Source organism: Macaca thibetana, chromosome 10, assembly GCF_024542745.1.
Source record: "Macaca thibetana thibetana isolate TM-01 chromosome 10, ASM2454274v1, whole genome shotgun sequence".
NCBI classification, from domain to species: domain Eukaryota; kingdom Metazoa; phylum Chordata; class Mammalia; order Primates; family Cercopithecidae; genus Macaca; species Macaca thibetana.
The window spans coordinates 58728482-58745668 of record NC_065587.1 but is presented as its reverse complement, the minus strand read 5'-3'; the positions used below and the strand labels follow the sequence as shown (position 1 = coordinate 58745668).

Genomic DNA, 17187 nt, shown 5'->3' with positions numbered 1-17187 from the left:
GACCAGGGGGACAGAAACAGCAGTCCCTTTGTGTGCCCAGGCATCTCCCGGGCCTGGCCGTAGATGGAGAAGTGGCCCTCACCTCAGGCTTCTTTCTCCAGGTGGCTCCGGAAGCAGTTTTACTCAGTGGATCGGAATCGTGAGGATCGGTAAGTACTGAGCTGTGACTCTAGCCCAGCAGGGTGGGGATGGGCATCCAGAACCTTAGCCAGGCCTCTAAGTAGCTGCCTGGAGAGCCACAGGACCCAGGGGACCTTAAGCGGGGCCAGGGCGGTGGGCAGCAGGTTCTGCCACGTGTAGCTTTCTGCACAAAGTCCTCTGGTGGCCTTGGTGTGAGCTAGTGAGAGGAGCCAGCCACATGCTGTGTGCCCTGCCGCTATGGGCAGAGACTGGGTATGTAGAACTGCCTTTGGGTGTCCTGGAGGTGAGGGTGGCCAGTAGTGTGTGAAGGGTGCCCTGAGGCTTATGGCTCTGAGGCCTGGTGTGGCAGCCAGAGGGGCCAAGGAGAGAAGGGGGAGCAAAGACCAGATGGTGTGGGTGCTGCACTGTGGTGAGATCCTTTGACCTAAAAGAAATGGGAAGCCATGGAAGGGTTCTGAAGAGAGGAGTGATGTGACCTGATGGGTTACTCAGGATCACTCTGGCTGCTGTGTGGAGAGCTCAGTTAGCTGTTTCCACACTCCAGGTGAAAAATGAGAATGCTTGGATCATGATGGTAATGGTAGGAAGTGGCTGGATTTTGGCCATGTTGTATTTTGAAGATAGAGCCAGAAAGAATGTCCTTAACAGATTGATTTTGGGGTTTGAGAGGCATTGAGGATAATAGTATGCTCTTTGGCTCGAGCAACTGGAAAACAGAGTCGCCATTGACTGAGATGAGAAGATCATGGGACGAGCCCATTTGGAGGGAAGCTCAGGGGTTCACTTTGAGGCGTGTTAAGTTTTCTGATGCCTGTTAGCTGTTCAGGGAGAGCTGTTGAGTAGGCAGGTGGTTAGACTGAGTTTAGGTACATACACAGTGGGGGCTGCAGATTTTAACTTGGGAGTATGTAGATAACACTGAAAGCGACAGGGCTGGGTGAGATCACCTAGGGGGCAAGCAGACCAAGAAAAGGGCAGGGTCCAGTGGCTGACCTCAGACCACCCCCATATTAGAGATTGGAGGGGTTGGGGACAAACAGTGCGGTAAGAGGAGAACCCCCAGAGTGCTGAGTTCTGGCAGCCCAAGGAAGAAGACAGTGGTGAAATCTGACCATTGACCCTTGGATTTAACATGGTGAGAAGAGCGGTGTCAGCCAAGTGGTGAGGGGCTCACGGGAATGAGAGGGAGCAATATGACTCTTGCAAGGAGTTTTGCGGTGGCGGGGAGCAAAGAAGAGGGCAAGTACTTGGAGAGCTAAGCAGGGGCAAGACACGTGTTTTTGGTGGAAGAAGTAACAGGCTGTTCGTATGCTGATGGGAAAGAGACCACAGAGGGCAAGGTTGGTGATGCAGGCAGTTGCAACCAGAAGGCCTCTGTTTCCTCACTGGAAAACGAGGACCCTGATAGCACCTACCTCCTGGGTGACTGAGGATCAGAGGAGGTGGCACCTGTACAGAGCCAGCCCTCCCTCTGCAGCGCTTGATCCACTCAGTGTGGCGCTCAGCCCCCTTGGGGAATTTTGGTGCCTCCTCCCAGGCCCTTGGGGCTCAGAGGAGGTGACCCCACCCTCCCCTCCCCTCCTTGACACCACCTTCTAGGAGAGAAAGCCCCCCTTCCCCCTTCTCGTCCATCCTGTTGCCAGGTCCAGCAGTGTCCCCAGCCTCACATCATGGGCAGGACACCCCTGGAGAGCAGGGGCCTTGTTCTCTGAGCTTCTTTCCTGGAGCCAGGCCCTGTCTAGCCCCAGGAGGTGCCCAGTTGCCAGTCATTGTATCTGGTGGAGCATGCACCTCCTCCTCCCTCCCCTTCATGGGTTAGTGGGTTCTGAGGACCAAACTCCCAGCATCCCAGTGGGCAGCAGGTAGGGACCCGCGGCCGTGCTGCCCCCAGCAGGGAAGTTGTGAGTGAGCCCTGCCTTCTGTCTTGGATGGGCTGACTGCCACCTTGGCACAGGCCTGAGCAGTGCCGGTGGGAGGGGAGGCCTGGAGAGTGGTTTTTCTTCCTCCCATGCCTGACCCACTTTACTGAATCTGTTCACATCTTCCTTGCCAGAATTACAGGCTTTTTTTTTTTTTTTTTTTGCTCAGATGAGGAACTGAGGTCCAAAGAAAGGAAGGGACTAACCTTGGTCACCCCATGGGTTCTGATCCAGTCTCGCCCTCAGGACTCCAGGTTCCCAGAATAGTGTTGTTTACCTGTCCAGCCCCAGGTGGGCTCGACCCACAGGTCAGAGGTCATAAGAAGCTGGATGAGACCACTGGGGATGTCCCTGTTTTCTCAGTATATCAGCCAAGGACCTAAAGAACATGCTGTCCCAGGTCAACTACCGGGTCCCCAACATGCGCTTCCTCCGAGAGCGGCTGACGGTAAGTGCCCCCCAGGGCTGTCTGTAGTTGGGGGCAGGGAAAGCCAAGAGCCCTGCAGCTGGGGCCCTGACTGCCTGACTGGCACTCCCGCTCTATACCATGCAGGACCTGGAGCAGCGCAGCGGGGACATCACCTACGGGCAGTTTGCTCAGCTGTACCGCAGCCTCATGTACAGCGCCCAGAAGACGGTGCATGAGCCACCTGCCCTCCCTCAACCCCTGCCCCTGCTCCTCCACCCCACCCCCCAGCTCTGCCTGCCTCAGCCCTGCTGCCCTGCTTAGGGGCTTTTGGGTGCCATTTCTCCAGTTCTTCTCCTCTTGAGGCCTACCCCCATCTGCTGCTCTAGCCTGTCTTCTTACTAGCCCCTTTCCCACATGGCCTCCCAGGGGCTCTTGCCCTGACCAGGTTCTGTTTCCTGCAGATGGACCTCCCCTTCTTGGAAGCCAGTACTCTGAGGTTTGGTTTGGAGTGGGGAGGTGGGGTTTTCCCTGGGCCCCCTTCATCTCACCACTGGGCGATTCCTGATCCAGGTGGGAGGCAGTGGGAGTAGGGAACCATGCTGGACCATTCTGGGAAGCTGTGCTGGCTGGGAGTTGGGTTCTGCCTTCCATGGGGCACCTTGTTGTCTGTTGACCATGCTAGCTAGCTTACCTTCTCTCCCTGCAGGGCTGGGGAGCGGCCGGAGCTTTGCCGAGTGTCCCTTCCTGAGTTCCAGCAGTTCCTTCTTGACTACCAGGGGGTATGGCTGGGCTGACATTGGCCCAGGCTGTCAGGTTGTTGGGGGGCTGGGCTCATCAATGACTGGAGGCTTCTCTCATTCCCTGCCCTCCCCACCCCATCAGGAGCTGTGGGCTGTTGATCGCCTCCAGGTGCAGGAGTTCATGCTCAGCTTCCTCCGAGACCCCTTGCGAGAGATCGAGGAGCCATACTTCTTCCTGGATGAGGTGAGTCCAACGTTTCACCCATTTTTTGTCAAGAGAATGGGTAGGGGTGACCAGAACCCCACCTGGGCTTCAGGAGCTAGACGCTTCTTAGGGATGCCACCTTGTTCCTACCTGCTATGCATCTTGCCCACCCCCAGTTGGGACAGAGCACTCTCTCTCCTACCCCCAGCCTACCATCTTGGGTTGGACCGAGCAGGGACTCACTTTCTCTTCCCTTCCACATGTTCCTGGACAGTTTGTCACCTTCCTGTTCTCCAAAGAGAATAGTGTGTGGAACTCACAGCTGGATGCAGTATGCCCGGACACCATGAACAACCCCCTTTCCCACTATTGGATCTCCTCCTCACACAACACGTGAGTGTGGCTCCTTCGGGCCCACCCAGCTTCTTCCCAGGAGGGCCTATCTGACCATACATGCCTCTCCTTGCCTATCCAGGTACCTGACCGGGGACCAGTTCTCCAGTGAGTCCTCCTTGGAAGCCTATGCTCGCTGCCTGCGGATGGGCTGTCGCTGCATTGAGTGTGCGTGGGGTCCGGGGCTGGTGGAGGGAAGATGGGAGGCCTGCCTGCTTGACCATGATGATGTTGCTCCCCAGTGGACTGCTGGGACGGCCCAGATGGGATGCCAGTTATTTACCATGGGCACACCCTTACCACCAAGATCAAGTTCTCAGATGTCCTGCAAACCATCAAGGAGCATGCCTTTGTGGCCTCAGAGTGAGTCAGAGGCTGGAGGACCCAGGGGTTAACTTGGCTCCAGCTCTCTCATTCTAGAGGGACAGAGGGCAGCAAGACTCCTCGAATACCCTGTCCCCTCTCCCTCAGCCTTTCATCTTTGTCCTTCCTCTTGGCCTCTCCTCGTCACCTGCTTCCTGTTTGAGCTGTTGCTTCCCAAGTTACACTTTCTGTTTCCTACATGTTGAGCCCACTTTCTTTTTCATGGGTCCTTTAGACTGTACAACACATGCTCTTCTCATCTTCAGGAAACATGCCCTGCTTTCTTTAGGCCAGTGTCCTGCCAACTCCTTTGCCCTCACAGCCCAGGAGATTGTCTGTCTTCCCTATGTCCCATTCCTTCAATTCTGTTTACTGCTTAAACTGTGGTCACTGGTCTCCCTTAGCTCACCAGGGCTCTAACAGCTAACTTTGGAGGCTTCTCCTCTCTCCTGGCCTCTTTGGTGGCCTCATTTTTCTTGCACTGCTGAGCAGCCTCCATAATTGGGCCAGCTCGGGCTGCATCAGTGGCCACCCTTTGATTTCCACTGCTGCCACAGCTGTAGAACCCCCGCTGCCCCGCCAGTGGCTATGGCCTGGGATAGTTTTTATAGACAAGAAATCCCCAGGCCCTTGGCTCCCAACACCTCACTGTGAGGGGCTACTTAGACCCCAGAGAATTGCAGAATCTGTTTCACTGTGCTTGTCCCCCACCCTGCAGGTACCCAGTCATCCTGTCCATTGAGGACCACTGCAGCATTGCCCAGCAGAGGAACATGGCCCAGCACTTCAAGAAGGTGCTAGGGGACACACTCCTCACCAAGCCCGTGGAGATCTCCGCCGATGGGCTCCCCTCACCCAACCAGCTTAAGAGGAAGATCCTCATCAAGGTGGGGGTGGTGGGTTTATTGGGGAAGCCCCACACTTCTCAGTGCCTCGCCCAGGCCATGGCTTCAGCTATTGGGCCTACGCCTGGGTGAGGAGGTGGGGTGATGACTGGAGTCTGCATTGCCTTGCTCTGGTTGCCCCTCCAGCACAAGAAGCTGGCTGAGGGCAGTGCCTACGAGGAGGTGCCTACATCCATGATGTACTCTGAGAACGACATCAGCAACTCCATCAAGAATGGCATCCTCTACCTGGAGGACCCTGTGAACCATGTGAGGACTGGGCCGGGCTGGGGGTGGTGGGCCAGTGGGTGTGAGGACCCTGGCTCACAAGTCCCTCTTTGGTCCGTTCCAGGAATGGTATCCCCACTACTTCGTTCTGACCAGCAGCAAGATCTACTACTCTGAGGAGACCAGCAGTGACCAGGGCAACGAGGATGAGGAGGAGCCCAAGGAGGTGAGGAACCAGCTCAGGTCTGGGGCTGGGCCAGGTCGGGCCTGGGCCAGGGTCCCAGTGTCTTTGCTGTTGCCTTCCCCTGACAGGTCAGCAGCAGCACAGAGCTGCACTCCAATGAGAAGTGGTTCCATGGGAAGCTAGGGGCAGGGCGTGACGGGCGGCACATCGCTGAGCGCCTGCTCACTGAGTACTGCATCGAGACCGGGGCCCCTGACGGCTCCTTCCTCGTGCGAGAGAGTGAGACCTTCGTGGGCGACTACACGCTCTCTTTCTGGTAACACTTCCCGTGCAGATGCACATATTCAGTCAGCGTGTGTACACAGACATGACACCACCCAGAGATAATCAGTTAACATTTGAGCCTTTGATCCAGAACAATAATTATGCTTTACATGGAACATAAATTTCTCTCTCTCTCTCTCACCCCCCCTGCCATACCCCTCCCTTTTCGGTTCATTTGAAGCCTTTCAGTGCAACTGCCCACACCTGAGCTCCTCAGGAGATTGGCCTCCCTCCTTGAGGCTCGGTGCCTCATTTGAGGTGGAACTTGGTCTTTGGGGCCCTGGCCTATTTCTCCCAGCCTCCCTCATGTTGTGTCTTCCACAGGCGGAACGGGAAAGTCCAGCACTGCCGTATCCACTCACGGCAAGATGCTGGGACCCCCAAGTTCTTCTTGACAGACAACCTCGTCTTTGACTCCCTCTATGACCTCATCACACACTACCAGCAGGTGCCCCTGCGCTGCAATGAGTTTGAGATGCGACTTTCAGAGCCTGTCCCACAGACCAATGCCCATGAGAGCAAAGAGTGAGGGAGGGACCTGGGGGTGGGCAGGGCAGGGCAATGGGTGGTGCTGGCTGGGCCTGACTCTGCCTGTCCTCAGGTGGTACCACGCGAGCCTGACCAGAGCACAGGCTGAGCACATGCTGATGCGTGTCCCTCGTGATGGGGCCTTCCTGGTGCGGAAGCGGAATGAGCCCAACTCATATGCCATCTCTTTCCGGTGAGGGGTATGGCCCTGGGTTGTGGGGCCTTGCTTGGGTCTGAGCTGCCCTGACCCTGTGTGACTGTTTTGTCCTTGTGAAGGGCTGAAGGCAAGATCAAGCATTGCCGTGTCCAGCAAGAGGGCCAGACTGTGATGCTAGGGAACTCGGAGTTCGACAGCCTTGTTGACCTCATCAGCTACTATGAGAAGCACCCGCTATACCGCAAGATGAAGCTGCGCTATCCAATCAATGAGGAGGCGCTGGAGAAGATTGGCACAGCTGTGAGGGGCTGTGGTAGACGGGGCATGGCAGGGGAGGCAAGAGAGACCCAGAATCTTAGCAGTCACTGGATAATCTGGATATGTGTAACAGCAAGGCCTGGGGTGTTGTAGGAGTTCATAGAAAAGCCCCTGAGTCCAGCTGGGAGCCAGTGTGGGTACCAGGAGGGTGTCTGGAGGAGGGGACACCTGAGCAGTGTCCACAAGGATGGGGACAGGCACATAAGCAGCGGGTTCCCCATGAGTCAAGGTGAGGAGTGAGGAGGTTCTGGGGCTTAACGCTGGGAGAGGTGCACACAGTGGAAGCTCATCAACCTGGGCTTGGCCTGGACTCTGTCCTAGGGCAGGTAGGAAGAGGCTACCCAAGAGTAGCTGTGGAGCCTCCTGGTGGATGGTATGGAGGGCAGAGCCACAGGAGGTGAGACCACTGAGGGAAAAAGTTGGGACTCATGGCAGCACAGCTGGTGATAAGGGCCCTGGACAGAAGAAAGGGGTCTAGGACCAGGAGATCAGTTGAGAGACTTCTGTCCTCAGCAGACAGGGCTGGCTGGGGAGAGGCCTGTTGTCCACTGGCACCAGGGGCTCAGGTGATGGAGAGGAGTGGCCGGAGGAGTGTGGGGGAGTGGAAAGGCTCTTCCTGACTTTGGGCTCAGCAGCGAACCGATGAGCCACTGAACTAAAGCACTGAATATGAGTAGTCTGTGAAGGGCCCACCTGCACATAGCTCAGAAATACTTGGGAGTTTGGGCATTTCGGACCTGAGAGATTTTGGAATCCTGGACTGGGCCTCACGTATGAGAATGTGAAGAAAAGAAAGGGTGAGACCCGGCCTGAGGCCTCTGAAGCCATCTCCACTGAGGTTGAAGGATCCCTGTGGACCAGGTGCTAGTGGTGGTGGCCGCCTTGGTGGCCTGATGAGGAAGGCCAGGTGGAAGTTTGCTGCACTGGGGGAAAGGGAAGCTGCTGCGGAAGCCAGTAGCTGCTTTCTAACTCTAGGCTCTGGGGCATTAACATATCCCATTGTGTCCTGTTTCCAGGAGCCTGACTACGGGGCCCTGTATGAGGGACGCAACCCTGGCTTCTATGTAGAGGCAAACCCTATGCCAACTTTCAAGGTACAGCTCAGGCCTCTGGGCACAGGAAGCTGGGGAGGGTCCCCAGCTGCTCAGCTGCTTGGGGCTTCATTTCTGTGTTCTGGGCCATCTGTGGTCTTTATGGAGAAGTGGTGGTTGTGGTTTTCCGAGGCCCAAGAGGTTGTGAGAGATGTGTGGTTGGTGAGCGACCGCAGGTCTTCCAGGGCCAACCCACTCCCTAGCCCCTACCCTTTAGGTCAGCAGTGACCCTTTAAAACTCCTGTGGGTGACCCCCATTTCCTCCCTGGGCAGCAGCGGGGTAGGAGCTGGGAGGCACACTGGCCACTCATTCCCCAGTCTCATGGAGCTCTGTCACACAGGTTCTTTTTCGTTTTGCCTTTTTCTCTAAAAAGGCCTGGGCCCTGTTTTTCACCCCCTCCCCTCCACAGCCAGGGGATCTGGAAGGAGGTTTTTCTTTCCGCTTCACAGATGAGTGGTGGGGTCCCATCCAGGCCCCATATGCTTCCAGGTCCCGGGGAGGCACTCAGGGCAACTGCACACCCTGCCTTCTTGGCCTGCCAGCCCTGACTCCTGGGAGCGGATTCAGGGTTCTCCCTGTGGCCCAGGGTGGGGCTTAAGGTTCCACCTGGGTCCTGAGGTACTTCACTGGCAGAGGCCCTGCCTCTCTGATCATATCTGTCCTGGAGCCTCCCTGCAGGGCAGTAACAAGAACTATAACTGGGGCCTGTTGATGGCAGTGTCATCTCCCACTGGCCTGACCCCAGGCTGGGAAGCCCAGGCACACGTGTGTGTGCACGTGAAGCCCCAGGTCAGCAGTGTCAGGGAGAGCCTTTCTGCTCTGACTGGTGCTTCTCACCTCTGCAGTGTGCAGTCAAAGCCCTCTTTGACTACAAGGCCCAGAGGGAGGATGAGCTGACCTTCACCAAGAGCGCCATCATCCAGAATGTGGAGAAGCAAGAGGGAGGCTGGTGAGCCAGTGGTGTGGTAGGCCCAGAGTCCAAGGGCCCCATTGGAGCTGGGGCCCCAAAGACATGCATTTGTGATGTGCTTGTCTCCTGTGTGCACCAGCAGTGCCTGCCTCAGCCTGGCTTAGGCATGGGAGCCCCTACTAAGGATACCCTCCTCATGAGAGTTTGGGGCGGTTGCTGGAGGTTAGCACCTTATGGCTCCTACAGGTGGCGAGGGGACTACGGAGGGAAGAAGCAGCTGTGGTTCCCATCAAACTACGTGGAAGAGATGGTCAACCCCGTGGCCCTGGAGCCAGAGAGGGAGGTAAGACCAGAACCACCTGAGGAACAGCATTCCCTATCCCCAGATTTTCCTTGGCATGCCCCCATCACACAGTCCCAAGCACGCACGTGCATGCACAGACACCTGTCACATGGACTGGTCACAGCCCATGTGGCCATGCTTGTAGTCTCCCATATACGTGTGCTACGTTTGACAGTCACAGGTGCACCCACAAGATGTATTTGTTCCATGCACACGGATATCCCCTCACACACGTGCAGTAGCCATGCTGACCATTGGTGGGCTTTGCTTCCCACAGCACTTGGACGAGAACAGCCCCCTAGGGGACTTGCTGCGGGGGGTCTTGGATGTGCCGGCTTGTCAGATTGGTGAGCTCCCATCCGTTTCTCTTGCCCACTGTTCCCTAGGGTGAGGTTCTTTGTATCTCTCTCCTGCTCCTAGGGAGGAAGCTGATGGCTGAACCCCAAAGGCTGCCCTCACTCCAACCTCTCCCCATACTCTGGACATCCCCTTGACACCCTGAGCTCCCTCTGTCACCCTCAGCTTTGACCCCTGCATGTTTACCCCATGCCAGGCACTGGGGAACCCGTCAGAATCAGCAAGGATGATGCTCCTGGTTGGCTGACATCCCCAGGCCTAATGGGTTGCACCACAGGGATGTGACAAGGCTTGGAGATGGGGTGGAGAGGGAGACATGGCTTGAGGGAAGAAGCATGAGTCAGAGCTAAGTTGGAACACTGGCTCCACCACAACCAGCAGTGACTCGTTTGAGTTGCAGCATCGTCATCTGTAAAATGGGCCTGCAGAGCAGTCCTTCCCCTCATGGGGTATGGGAAGGAGGAAATGGGATGAGATAGAACTCATTTGAGCCAGTGCCTGCGGTGTGAAGTGGGGTGGAGGGGGTGAGATGTCTATTCCCAGCTTTTATCTGCTCTCGCCCTCCCAGCCATCCGTCCTGAGGGCAAGAACAACCGGCTCTTCGTCTTCTCCATCAGCATGGCGTCGGTGGCCCACTGGTCCCTGGATGTTGCTGCCGACTCACAGGAGGAGCTGCAGGACTGGGTGAAAAAGATCCGTGAAGTGGCCCAGACCGCAGATGCCAGGGTGAGATCCTGCTGGAGCCTGGTGGGAGGCAGTGTGTGGGCCTGTCAGGCAGCTGAGGCCTCCAGCTCCCAGCACAAGCCCCCTCAGAGCAGTGGGGCAGCCAATGGCCTATGCTAGATAGGCCACAGCCCCTGCCTTAGCTAGGGATGGAGAAGAAACAGACACATGAGATGCAATGTGGAGTGTTTAGGTCATGTTGAGTTTGAGATACTGATGGGTTGTTCAAGTGGGTCTGCTTAATGGGCAGTTGGATACACAAGACCAGAGCTAAGAGGTGAAGTCCTGGGCTGGAAGCAGGAGTAGAGTGGGGGCTGAGGCATAGAAGGGATGAGGTGGTGTCGAATAGGAAGAGAACTTGGGATGGATTGAGAAGCTGCATATGAGAAGGCATAGGCAAGGAAGGGAGCCCAGGAAAGGCAGGTCAGACAGACTGCAGGCCACTGGTGAGGGAGGGGGTCTGCTGTGTCGAGGGCTACAGAGGTAAAGACAGGCACGATAAGAACTTGTAAGTGCCCTTTGGATTCAGCAGCAGCAAATAGCCCTGGTGAGACTTTTGGGCTGCATCAGCAGCATGGCTGGGGTTGGATGGCAGTGGGCAGTGAGGAGTCTGGAATGGCAAAGGCAGAGCCTTTGTAGGGCCTGTCCTTGAGGGAGAGGACAGGTGGCTGGGGTTTGAGCAGGCTTTAAGCAGATAGCTGAAAGGAGCAAGCAGGGTGTAGGAGGAGATGGAGCCCAAGCTTAGCTGGTAGGACCAGCCTTCTGGGGAAGGGTGGCCTCTTCCACTGAGCCTGGGGGAACAGAGAAGTATTCTCAAGGGTTAGGGAATTCCTACTTGGTGGCCCTTTCACCAAGTGCATTTGGTAGATGGGTCTGTAGCTGCTTTGGAGAGGGCAACTGCAAGCCAAACAGAGAAGGGATAGGGGGCTTGCCAGGCTGTCCCCTAGAGGAAAAGGTACTGGCATACCAGGTGGTTGAAGGACTGGATCCGGGGGTCTAGGCTGAAAAAGGAAGAGTCTGAATATAAGCCACTGAGGCCGGGTATGGTGTGATCCCAGCACTTTGGGAGGCCGAGGTAGGCAGATCACAAGGTCATGAGTTTGGGACCAGCCTGACCAATATGGTGAAACCCTGTCTCTACTGAAGATACAAAAATTAGCCGGGCATGGTGGCGGGCACCTGTAATCCCAGCTACTCGGCAGGCTGAGGCAGGAGAATCGCTGGAACCCAGGAGGTGTAGGTGGCAGTGAGCCAAGATCATGCCACTGAACTCCAGCCTGGGCAACAGAGCAAGACTCCGTCTCAAAAAAAAAAAAAAAAAAAAAAGCCACTGAAAGAAGAAAGTCCTCCGGGGGTGAGAGGATAGGATGGGGTGCTTATAAGTGGGCTTCTGTAGAGATTTGGCATGGAGATATGCCATGAAGAGTGGGTGGTTATATTGGAGTTGGGGGAGCTGAGGCAGTGAGGATCATCCTTAGGACACAGATGGAGACCAAGCCAGGGGCCTGCATCCCCAGTGCAGTCACAGGTGACACAGAAGAATCATTTTTACCCTGGGATGAGGCTGGGTAATGAATGGTCAGAAAGTGTCACTTGGGAGTGTGGCCAATTCCAGGATCCCTGGAAGGTCACTGGGAACATGGGTGGTGATGAGGAGTCTGTATCCCCCACCCCTCTAAGAAGGTTGGAGGGCAAATGTATCCTCTGGGACAGAAAAGAGGAAAGATGATTCCAGGATGAGGCTGAGGACAGAGCTCCCTCATTTACTGTTGGGTGTGGTGTCTGGAAGGTACAGGGGAGGGTGGGAGATGGGCCCAGAGCACCTGCAGTGTGGGCATACCCAAAGTTGGCAGGGGCTTCCTTCTCCTGGGCAGGGCTGTAGCCTGGGGCTACAGGGCCTTGTGTGTATCACCAGCTCACTGAAGGGAAGATAATGGAACGGAGGAAGAAGATCGCCCTGGAGCTCTCTGAACTTGTTGTCTACTGCCGGCCTGTTCCCTTCGATGAAGAGAGTAAGGGCCAGGGCCCAGGCGGGGTGTGCGTGTGCCTGGAGGGCCTGGTGGGTGCAAAAGGAGTATTTAGTTATCCCCCCAACACTTCCTGGGTGGGCGGGCTCTGTAAGTGTTCTCCCTGTTTGGCCCAGAGATTGGCACAGAACGTGCTTGCTACCGGGACATGTCATCCTTCCCGGAAACCAAGGCTGAGAAATACGTGAACAAGGCCAAAGGCAAGAAGTTCCTTCAGTACAATCGACTGCAGCTCTCCCGCATCTACCCCAAGGGCCAGCGACTGGATTCCTCCAACTACGATCCTTTGCCCATGTGGATCTGTGGCAGTCAGCTGGTGGCCCTCAACTTCCAGACCCCTGGTGAGGAGGTCCCCTGTGAGGAGGGTGGGGAGGGGTACTGTGGGGCAGCTGGACTGGAATACACCATAACCTGCCTCTTCCAGACAAGCCTATGCAGATGAACCAGGCTCTCTTCATGACGGGCAGGCACTGTGGCTACGTGCTGCAGCCAAGCACCATGCGGGATGAAGCCTTCGACCCCTTTGACAAGAGCAGCCTCCGCGGGCTGGAGCCATGTGCCATCTCTGTTGAGGTGGGTGCTGCTCATCTGGGCTTCAGGGTGGGAAAGGGGCTGCTTGCCATTGGAGTCTGTTTATGTTGAGTTCCCCAAAAGTGGGCATTTTCAGGCATCAAGGTGGTCAGGGTGGATGGGGCCTGAGCAGAGTCTTTGAAGGGGTGAAGATAGTGTGCACTCACTCTATCCATCTAGGACGTGCAGAGCCATGGGGTGACTTGTTCTGATGAGATCTTTTTTTCCCCTAAGGGGAGGTCATTTAAAAGATTTCTGTGTTAAAATAGACACGGATTTAACATGAAGTGGATTGCAAAACTCACATGGAAATTTTGCCTAAAGCTCAGACTTCAAATAAACTATGGGCAGCAGCTGCTCTGGACAGCTTAGGGTCCCCAGTGTCGTGAGAGACTCCATGGGCAGTGTCCTGGGGGCCCAGCAGAGGGCGCACTGCCTCCACTTCACAAATCCTGCCTGAGCCTCCGCAGTCAGGGATTGGAGGGAGCAGGAAGGACAATCCCAGGCCCTTCTGTCTGCCTACAGGTGCTGGGTGCCCGACATTTGCCAAAGAATGGCCGAGGCATTGTGTGCCCTTTTGTGGAGATTGAGGTGGCTGGAGCTGAGTATGACAGCACCAAGCAGAAGACAGAGTTTGTGGGTCAGTCTGTCTTCCCATTCTCCTGGGGCACTGCAAGCCCCTCCCCACCAGTCATCCCATCCTCTCCCAGGATGACCTGAAGCCTTTTGTCGTTGCCTTCGTAGTGGACAATGGACTCAACCCTGTATGGCCGGCCAAGCCCTTCCACTTCCAGATCAGTAACCCTGAATTTGCCTTTCTGCGCTTTGTGGTGTATGAGGAAGACATGTTTAGTGACCAGAATTTCCTGGCTCAGGCTACTTTCCCGGTAAAAGGCCTGAAGACAGGTGAGGACCATTCCTGGAGGCAGTGCCCCTGTAGTCTTGCTGGCAGGGTGGGGTGGGCCGCTTGCTGTCCCTCGTGGGCTGAGGGCCAGGCTTTTCCTCCTCCTAGGATACAGAGCAGTGCCTTTGAAGAACAACTACAGTGAGGACCTGGAGTTGGCCTCCCTGCTGATCAAGATTGACATTTTCCCTGCCAAGGTATCTGCAGCAGGGGTGGGCTGGCATGGGGTGGGTGGGAGGAGAGCCAGACAGCAGCCTCGTGAAGTGCAGAGGAGTCATTGACCCTCTTGTGCACCTGCCTTCGTTGAAGCAGGAGAATGGTGACCTCAGTCCCTTCAGTGGTACGTCCCTGCGGGAGCGGGGCTCAGATGCCTCAGGCCAGCTGTTTCACGGCCGAGCCCGGGAAGGCTCCTTTGAATCCCGCTACCAGCAGCCATTTGAGGACTTCCGCGTCTCCCAGGAGCATCTTGCAGACCATTTTGACAGTCGAGAACGAAGGTGAGGGAGATGGAGGGGTGCCAGAGCCAGGAAGGCAGTGGCTAGGTCCTACTTCTTCAGTGTTTCTTTCTCCTGGGTAGAAAAGTTGTAATATTGTCTGGCTTTGGGCTGCCCGATTGGGCTACAAGGCCCTGCCTGCCAGTAAGGACACTCTTCTCTTCTGTCCAGGGCCCCAAGAAGGACTCGGGTCAATGGAGACAACCGCCTCTAGTTGTACCCTAGCCTCGTTGGAGAGCAGCAGGTGCTGTGCGCCTTGTAGAATGCCGCGAACTGGGTTCTTTGGAAGCAGCCCCCTGTGGCGGCCTTCTGGGTTTCGCAGCCTGGAGCCTGGATTCCAGCAGTGAATGCTAGACAGAAACCAAGCCATTAATGAGATGTATTACTGTTTTGGGCCTCCATGTCCCAGCTCTGGATGAAGGCAAAAACTGTACTGTGTTTCGCATTAAGCACACACATCTGGCCCTGACTTCTGGAGATGGATCCTTCCATCTTGTGGGGCCAGGACCATGGCCGAAGCCCCTTGGAGAGAGAGGCTGCCTCAGCCAGTGGCACAGGAGACTCCAAGGAGCTACTGACATTCCTAAGAGTGGAGGAGGAGGAGGAGCCTTGCTGGGCCAGGGAAACAAAGTTTACATTGTCCTGTAGCTTTAAAACCACAGCTGGGCAGGGTGAGAGGCTAGATGCCCCTGCAGTTTGGCCCTGGAGCCAGGGTAGAGGAATGTAGGGCCTGCATGGAGAAGGGTTCTGCCCTGCCTGAGGAGGAGGACACAGCACAAGGGCACATTGCCCATGGCTGGGAACATGACCCAGCCTGAAAGATACAGGGGATCATGTTAAAAATAGCAGTATTATTTTTCTTCTCAATGGTATTGTAACTAAGTTATTTACTCCTCCTGCTCCTCACCCTTGTAGGGAAACCTTGGAGTAGAGCCTTGGAGAGGAGAGTGGCAGGTGGGCTGCCTGCTGTGTTAAGAGGGCTTAGTTTGTGATGTTAAAGCACTGTCAGGAATGGGGGGCGGGGGGTGGGGGGAAGAGAAGAAATAGCAGAGCCTATTTTGGTGAGGTTGTTTTTAAGTCGAAGACTCAATATGCTTTCCCTGAGGAATGAAAAAGCGATTGAGGAGTTGCCTGCCTCCTGGGTGGGTGGAGTACAGGCAGTTGGGTGCTGAATGAAGCTGCCATCCTTATTGCAGCTTCTAACCGGTAAAAAAGATCCAGGGATGGAGATGGGAAGGTTAAAAAGGCAGCCCGCACCTCAGGACAGAGGCCGGGGTCCAGGCCCGTGGGCGCAAAGGTGCCTCATAGCATAGCCAGCATTCAGCACACACAAACCTACTGCCCACATTTGGGCTCAGGGTTGGCCATTTGCTAGTTCTGCTGCCCTCTTAAGATCTGACTGCCAAATAAATCATCCTCATGTCCTTTTTCCTTTGACTTGTATGCTCTTTGGGGGGCTCAGGAAAGCCTGTTGCACGGGGACATGCTCAGTAGAAACAATCGCTGGATGGTTCTGCAATAGAAGCAGGTGGGAAGTTTCTGGAACCTTCTCAGGTTAAGCAGCCCTTCCCTCCTTTGGGCTAACAGGAGTTGTTGTGGGTCCACTCTCTCCTGCCCATCCTCTGAGGGTGTGTCTGAGCAGAGTACATCCTGCCTGGGTTCTTTGTGGCCAGCCAGCTTTGGTGGTGAGCCGGAAACAACCAGAGCCTCTTTCCAGTGCCACAGAAACCTTGCCTTCCAAAAATACTGCATTCAGTTAACACTGCCAGGTGCCATTTTGGTTGTCTCCAGGACTTGGCAGCTGAAATCTCTGTGCCCAGAACACAGCTGAAAGGCCCTTCTCTTCCTGAGGTTCTGTTTTCATAGTGGGCTGTGCTGGGATGGAACAAAAATGATGCCACACAAAAAATTTTAGATAGATCCGGTTCCATGGATGACATGAACATGCTACTATCAAACAGCGATAGTGCTCAGGTTCTTGTGTGACTTTCTTCAGCTTCACAGTCCCAGCTCATAAGAGAGGAGGGTGGCTTTTTCCCATACACAAGAAGGTGGTGGGTGGGAATTCACCTGGGCCCTCACGATCCATGTTTCCTCTCTAGTTGTTTATGGCCTGGAGAGGAAGGTTTCCTATCAGAGAAGGAAGAGGACTGTGTAGGCCCTTCTGTTAGGGCCTATCTGCGTTGGTTAGGACATCCTTGGCCTGTTGGTGTTGACCCTTTTAATTTTCATCAATACATATCTCTATTTGCTAAACAAGTGTCTTTCTGGAACACAACCTGGGGAACGGACAGCTCTGCCTTTCTTAAGGCAGCTTTGTAGACCTGAGACTCACCTCTGTTGGGCTCTGTAAGACATTGCCTTTTTGCCTCTCACTGCAAATGTTTTGATTGTTCTTCCTAGTGGAAAACGTGCCAACTCTCAAGCAAATTTAAAGATCATTTTCACTTCAAGATTCCTCCAGACCTGACAAACGTTGATTGACCTAGAAGGCGGAGTGTTGGTGGGGAAGACCCTTACTTGGGGCCAAATGCTTTGGCATCAGGAGTTGTTTGCCCCGTCCCATGCTTGCTTGTAGGCCGTGTCCCTACAGTGCGATAGCTCAGGTTTATGACCTGTGGAGTCTCAACCCTAACAGCACATTAGCACCACCTGGGGAGCGTCTGAAAAATGCTGGTACCCAGGGCCTTAGCATAGGTATTGTTCCAAACCTCCCAAGGTGATTTAAATGAGTAAGAGGGTTGAAAAACACTGATTTTGGCAGGGCAAACTAAAAGAGCAGGCAGGGCTGAGAGAGGGAAGTTGGTGGTACCAAAAGGCAGATGGGCTCCCTTGCAGGCTCCTTGCTCTCCTGTCATCACCGGTAGAACTTTCTGGCTGACAGACCAGAGACAAGTAGACTGGGTTCAGAGTGACAGACCTTCACTTTCAACAGCTTTGGCCCAGCAGACATGTACACATACAGGGCAGAGCC

At 55.2% G+C, this 17187-nt stretch overlaps 1 protein-coding gene across 3 annotated transcripts in view; it reads left to right on the top strand.

Moving 5' to 3' along the window:
• The window catches only part of PLCG1 (phospholipase C gamma 1), a 431655-nt gene extending 416013 nt beyond the window's left edge, over window positions 1-15642 (top strand). For 2 of the 3 annotated variants that reach the window (XM_050806628.1, XM_050806627.1), the window contains exons 5-33: window positions 102-149; window positions 2424-2508; window positions 2614-2697; window positions 2931-2965; window positions 3176-3248; window positions 3352-3453; window positions 3689-3807; window positions 3890-3975; window positions 4050-4170; window positions 4889-5057; window positions 5202-5324; window positions 5407-5508; window positions 5595-5782; window positions 6115-6315; window positions 6392-6511; window positions 6595-6775; window positions 7810-7887; window positions 8731-8834; window positions 9042-9138; window positions 9416-9485; window positions 10064-10221; window positions 12134-12230; window positions 12362-12586; window positions 12670-12818; window positions 13341-13455; window positions 13560-13721; window positions 13828-13916; window positions 14032-14216; window positions 14385-15642. In XM_050806628.1, coding sequence (XP_050662585.1) covers window positions 102-149; window positions 2424-2508; window positions 2614-2697; window positions 2931-2965; window positions 3176-3248; window positions 3352-3453; window positions 3689-3807; window positions 3890-3975; window positions 4050-4170; window positions 4889-5057; window positions 5202-5324; window positions 5407-5508; window positions 5595-5782; window positions 6115-6315; window positions 6392-6511; window positions 6595-6775; window positions 7810-7887; window positions 8731-8834; window positions 9042-9138; window positions 9416-9485; window positions 10064-10221; window positions 12134-12230; window positions 12362-12586; window positions 12670-12818; window positions 13341-13455; window positions 13560-13721; window positions 13828-13916; window positions 14032-14216; window positions 14385-14427 — 3409 coding nt within the window. In that variant the 3' untranslated portion in view covers window positions 14428-15642. Of the gene's footprint in view, window positions 1-101; window positions 150-2423; window positions 2509-2613; window positions 2698-2930; window positions 2966-3175; window positions 3249-3351; window positions 3454-3688; window positions 3808-3889; window positions 3976-4049; window positions 4171-4888; window positions 5058-5201; window positions 5325-5406; window positions 5509-5594; window positions 5783-6114; window positions 6316-6391; window positions 6512-6594; window positions 6776-7809; window positions 7888-8730; window positions 8835-9041; window positions 9139-9415; window positions 9486-10063; window positions 10222-12133; window positions 12231-12361; window positions 12587-12669; window positions 12819-13340; window positions 13456-13559; window positions 13722-13827; window positions 13917-14028; window positions 14217-14384 lie in introns of all 3 variants that reach the window. The other variant, XM_050806626.1, reaches the window with a different exon arrangement.
• The last annotated feature ends 1545 nt before the right edge of the window (window positions 15643-17187 follow it).